This window comes from Gekko japonicus, unplaced genomic scaffold, assembly GCF_001447785.1.
Source record: "Gekko japonicus isolate JY-2015 unplaced genomic scaffold, Gekko_japonicus_V1.1 scaffold1097, whole genome shotgun sequence".
Taxonomy (NCBI): Eukaryota; Metazoa; Chordata; class Lepidosauria; order Squamata; family Gekkonidae; genus Gekko; species Gekko japonicus.
In genome coordinates this window covers 306,555-312,554 of record NW_015162513.1, presented here as the reverse complement: position 1 = coordinate 312,554, position 6,000 = coordinate 306,555, and the positions used below count along the sequence as shown (strand labels likewise).

Here is a 6,000-nt window from a genome sequence, read left to right as displayed (position 1 = left end):
CATTACCTGCGGTGGAGTGAATCAGCCAGGCGGTGGCAGTGCGACATCAAGAGCCCTGACGTCATCAGCCAGCCGACAGAATACATGCCATCAGGACATGACTGATACAGCCTGCAGATGGATCCTCCGACCAGCTACAATGTGCGTGTGATTAAATATTGTATGTTGTCTTCCCTATCCCCCACGAATATATTGTTAGTCCATTGTCTCTGAGTAACTGTAAATCGCTCTGAGTCCGCATGAGTGGAAAAAAGTGATCAATAAATTGAAAGTGTTGTTGTTGTTGTTAAAAACAACACACACATAAAAACAACAGTTAAAACATAAATAGGAAGGAGGGTTGGTAAAAGAATGTCAATTGAAACAAAAGGTCTTCAGCCACCAGTAGAAGATAATGAAAGAGGGATACAGACAGATCTCCCCCCTTACATTGTTGTTACCATTCTTGGGTCATGAGATGCTCAGGAAAAAGGTGGGTGTGTAAATATTTGAAATAAAACAAATACAATTAGTATTAGGAGATGAAACCTTTTTTGCCCTGAATTACAACTGGAGGCACATATCACTCTTACAATGAAAATGTTAACTTTTGGAATATGCAAGAGTTAGAATTGTCCTCTGTCCTGAGAGCCATTCCTTTGTGTTTCTGTATGAGGTGATGGGCTTAATGGCAGGATGAGGATGTCAGATTAAGCCAAATGAAATTGTTTTCATACTTTAAAAACACTAGGAAAAGTGTCAGATTGAGTATATCAAATTACACACAATGGAATTGTTTGCATATATTAAGAACACCAGAAAAGGTGTTTTGAATTATGATTGCTATCGCTATTCTGATTCCTAACCTAGCTTGACAATTGTTGCCCTACTAAAGGCATTAACCAGAGCTTGTCCCTCCCGATGGAATGGGCTCCCTGAAGAACTTTTTAGGAAGATTTTGCAAGGATATTTATTGGCTAGAGCTTTTAGTGGCATGTAGGCTGCAGTCATTTGAGAGCAGGGGACTCATTTAGAGTTTATTGTACATTTTATTTTTAAAAAAATTATTTGTAAGCTACCTTAAGCCACAAGGAAAAGGCAGGGTATAAATATTTTAATTACTAAATAAATAATAACCGCTGTTTGGTCAAGGCATCTGATGTTGTGCTTCAATGGCTTTAAACTGCTACTGCCACACTGCCTGCTATTAATCTTCCTGATCATCCCACTCCACAGCTGGCTCGTCATCCATATGCAGAATGAGGTAGGAAAGAAGCTGAAAGAAGTTTTGCCACAACAAGAGAGAGGCATAGAAAGAGATGTCGCTTACATCAACCTCACATTGTTCACCAGCATGGTGTATGTCACAGATGCAATGGAATTTGTTGAGCAGGTTCTGGCAGAGGCCTCCGTTGAGGCATGGATCAGAGCTGCACTCATTGATGTCCTCTTCACACCTGCAGGGTTAAAGGAAGACCAGTATTTGGAACAGCAACAACTCTGACAGGAATGGAAAAGGTAGTGAGACATGGGCTCTTCATTTTAAATATTTGTGAAATATTTGGCCCTCTGAGATAGTTGAAATTAAAATGCTATATTAGAAGGACCAGCACCATTTTGTTTTGTTTTTTAAACTTTTTGTTGTCAAGGGAGAAAAACAGAAGGGGAAGAGAAAGGAGAGAAAACAGAAAAAGGTAACCAAAATATAGAGTTTTTTGGTTTTTTTAAAGGAAGGCCCTGTGTTTCCAGTTGGAGTTAAATGAAAATGTTTATTGTTCAAAATTGTTCAAAAAGACTAATTGTTCAAAAAGCAGGTATGGAATACCCTTTTATGTGGTGTTTATCTTCGTGTTACATTTTAAACTCAGGTTTTAAAAAGTGAGTAACAAAAGTTATTTTCTCATTAAATCTATCATATTACCATCCGGTCTCTCTTCGAGTGAGCATAGGTGGCGAGCAATATTTTCTCCCTCACTTTCTCCTTACAATGACTCTGTGAAGTAAATTAGGCTGAGAAACAGTGTATGGTCCAAACTCACACACTGAACTTAATGCTTAATAGGGATTGAAACTCTGGTCTCCCAGCTTCTAGCCCAGTCCTCTGGCCACCACCCCACACTATAGAGTTGTAGCCATGGAAGAGGGATGTGTGTCTTGTAGGTCAGATTTATGTTCAAAACTGCTTCCCAACCTGCTTGGTCTTGTGCAAGGGAAAAGGTAGTTTTCAGGGCTCTTTTTGTAGAAAAAGCCCAGAAGGAACTTATTAGCATAATAGGCCACACCCAACAGCAGGAACTCATTAGCCTATTGGGCCACACCCCTGACAGCACAGCTCATTAGCACATTAGGCCACACCCCCATGTTACCAGAAGTGTGCTCATCCACTAATGAGTTTCTGCTGTTGGGTGTGGCCTATTATGCTAATGAGTTCCTGCTGGGCGTGGCCAACTTGGGAGACAGCCGGAACTCCGTTCCTGTGCGTTCCTGCCCAAAAATAGCCCTGGTTTATATGTTCTTCCAAAGAGGAAGAAGTAACTCTGTAGGGATATGTGTGTGAGAGAGAGATTTTGATTACAATATTCTCCTTATCTGACCCCACCCCCCATTTTGGACATTTGAGTTAACTGGTCTTATTCCTTCACTTTTTCATCTCCCAGTTTCCAGCAGACAATGTGAAGTGTGATCTACCGCCACTTTCAATTAAAGGTAAAGGTAAAGGTTCCCTTGCTCGAAAGCCAGTCGAATCCGACTCTAGGGTTGCGGTGCTCATCTCCGTTTCAAAGCCGAAGAGCCAGCGCTGTCCGAAGACGTTTCCGTGGTCATGTGGCTGGCATGACTAAACACCAAGGCGCACGGAACGCTGTTACCTTCCCACCGAAGTGGTACCTATTTATCTACTTGCAATTTCTTGCTTTCGAACTGCTAGGTTGGCAGGAGCTGGAACTAGAGACGGGAGCTCACCCCATCTTGCGGCACCCGGGTCTTGAACTGCTGAACTACTGACCTTCCACAGCCTGCAGTTCAGCGTCTTAACCACTTGAGCCACCGCAGCTCCACGACACTTTCAATTACTTAAGTTTTATTCTTCTTCCTGGTTTACTAGTGGGCATTTGCACATGGATAAAAACAATCTTGATGTGAATTTATGGCTGTATCAATATTTTTTTTGCGTGCTGTTTTACCAGTATGCTGCAGCATGTGCACAGTGTGCATTAAAACTACCCACAAAGGATTTGGCAGCAATGATATGTATAATCATATGTATAATATGTATAATTATATACAATTGATTGTTGCAGTGCTTTATCAATGTACACACATTCCCACTGATAATGCCTGGGAAGGGAGAGAGTCAAAGGAATAGACAGTTCTGGCAAACAGTATTTACTACTTTTAGAAATTCTTTTTGTTAAGACAGAATGCAGGAGGAGCAGAATGAGGGGCATTCCTAAACTGAGGGAAAATTGGCTGCCAGTAAAGCTCCCCATCTCCCTTTGCTTCTCCTTCAATCAAATTTGCAGCCTCCTGAGGCTGCTTTTATTAAAACAAAATGTCAAGAGAAAGGTACATGCTTCTCTGAGGTGTATGTCTCCAGCCATTGGCCTCTAGGTACTCATTTAATTTCCATATAGACTGATAGAAAATGAAGATTAATAATAATGAATAACAGTTCAAATGGAGATGGAACTTCCCTTCTATACCTGAGCAGTTTTCTGGAATGAAAACTGTTCCTTAAATTTGCCATGGAGTATCTGGTAATTTAGTATATACTTCTGGTAGAGTAAATACTTCTGGCAGATGGATTAGACAGGACATCAAATCCATCTTGGTCTCCTGTGCTCGCACTGCTTACGTGGTTTGTACTGCTGCAGTGCTATAATGCCCATTCTGACTTGCCCTGCTTAAGAGAACAACAAGGCATTACCTGGCAATGGGTAGCTACTTATGACTATCTTAACTTGCTTCCTTCAGGAGGCACCTGAACTCCCGGAATATTTGGCATCTTTAGAATTGAATAGAATTTTTATTGTTAGTTGTTAATTGGATTGTTGCTTGGTCACATTCTGTGACCCGCCCTAAGCCCACTCCCGGGGGAGGATGGGATATAAATCCAATCAATCTATAAATAAGAGTGACAGGTCACCAGAGACATTTTCAGGCTTGCAGATTATGGTGGGGATGCAGTGGATATCAAGGCAGGGATGGTGTTCCAGCAGTACCCTTACTCACATCAAATGCTCCCTTGTGAGCTCTGATGAAGCTCGGTGCACACAGTAGCTTTCCATTCACTTCAACCCGGAAAGAAGAGGGCTTCACTTCAGATCCAAGAGATATGTGCAGCATGCAAGGGATACATTAATGGATCTGAAGTGAAATCACCTTACAAAGGAGTTTGCATCCGGTGACTCTCTGAATTAACGCTGACCTACACTTGCCGAGGAGTCATGTGGTACAGCCTTCCTAGGATGCTACCTCTTCAAACTCTAGTCTGAGGAAACTTGTTTGAATGGACTCCCTTACAATACAAAGACTTCCTTGCACATAGAAAATTAGCATCTCAGGATGAAGGCTATGTTAACTTCGCTTCTCTCTGATGTGTTTTCTCTCTCTCTTGTCTTTAAAAATAGTATTGTAGTTATTAAATTTCTAGGCTGCCCTCCCCTGCAAGCAGAGCTCAGGGCGGCTTGCAATAGAGATATACCATAAATATATGTTAAATTTTTTTAAACCAACAAAAGAAGCAATGGTCCTTAATAAAATTCACCCAGTTCCAAGATAGTCAGAATTCTTAGTTTAGAAGATTGCAGAACTCTCAGAAGAAACTTGTAAAAGATGGGGGGGGGTTCATAGGGGTAAGAGGAGTATGAAGTTGCCAGATCACAGAACTGTGCTGTCACTGTCCTAAACTGAAAGCCTGCCAGAACATCTCTGCCTTACAAGTCCTGTGGAAAGGCAACAAATCTTGCAGGGCTCAGATGTTCTCAGGCAGAGAGTTCCACCAGGTAGGGCCCAGGGCCAAAAAGGCCCTGGCCCTGTTTAAGTACAGCTGGATCTTTCTCGGGCCGGGAATCACCAGGAGGTTCTTCCTTCCTGAGCGTAACGCTCTTCTTTTAAAGCTATGGGAGATGCCCATCCTTTTTGCAAATTGAGACAACAGGAAAATTACAAACTATAGTACATAAATCTTAAAGTTTGTCATGACAGACTAGAGCTGATGCAATTGCTTTCATTGCGTGGGCCATTGTGTGACATGTTCACGTGTCCCCTCACACAGGCATCTGCTCTAACGTCTCAGAGGATCTCACCGTGGTCCGGTAAAGCCTGCGAGGCATACGCATTCTAAGTGCCCTTGGAGCTCAGTACAGTTGCCGTAGTTGTAACAGGTAAGGTTTTCTTTCTCGTTTCCACAGACTGTATAAGGTAGTCTCCTGCGTCTAAAGTGAAACAACAGTTGACAAGTGTTTAGCACCACCTCCCCCTTTTTTGTGCAAAGCTATCCTAACTTTCACTTCCTTGAGCTTGATTTCAAGCCAGCTTCTAGGGTTTGCTTTTAGACATGGTTTGGATTTGCATGGGAATAGCCTCCACGCATGGGCATATGGGATGGTGCCTATTACATTTACAGACTGCATTCTATATGGTGTGATCCCAACAAAAACCACTTCATACCGAACATGCTGGGGTTTTTGGAAATGGGTAAACAATGGGACTTTTAACACCATGGCCTGAAAAATACCCCCCCCCCTTTTAAAAAGATATCCAGCCTAGTGAAAAATTCTGGAGAGCTCAAAATTGTGACTTTTCTTTTTGCACGATACTCCAGTCTCCAATGTGGTACAATGTGTGACTGCTCCACACGAAACCATTTCCCATGCTGCTGATTCCCTGGAGGCAGAAATGAGCAGTCACCCATCCAGTATGATTTTTAGAAAGCATTTCAGTCCTAAGGATGATTTTTGCAAGTACGGAAACACAACCATGTAAGTAAGGAGAAGGGAGTATTGGGGTGTATGTGGAAAG

General features: G+C 42.2%; 1 protein-coding gene across 1 annotated transcript in view; it reads right to left on the bottom strand.

Annotated features, from left to right (window-relative positions):
• The window catches only part of CRB1 (crumbs family member 1, photoreceptor morphogenesis associated), a 139,389-nt gene that overhangs the window by 27,849 nt on the left and 105,540 nt on the right, over positions 1 to 6,000 (bottom strand). The window contains exons 10-11 of the mRNA XM_015406181.1: positions 5,286 to 5,414; positions 1,310 to 1,436 (exon numbers count right to left, since the gene is read on the bottom strand). Of these exons, the coding sequence (XP_015261667.1) occupies positions 1,310 to 1,436; positions 5,286 to 5,414 (256 nt within the window). The remainder of the gene's footprint in view (positions 1 to 1,309; positions 1,437 to 5,285; positions 5,415 to 6,000) is intronic.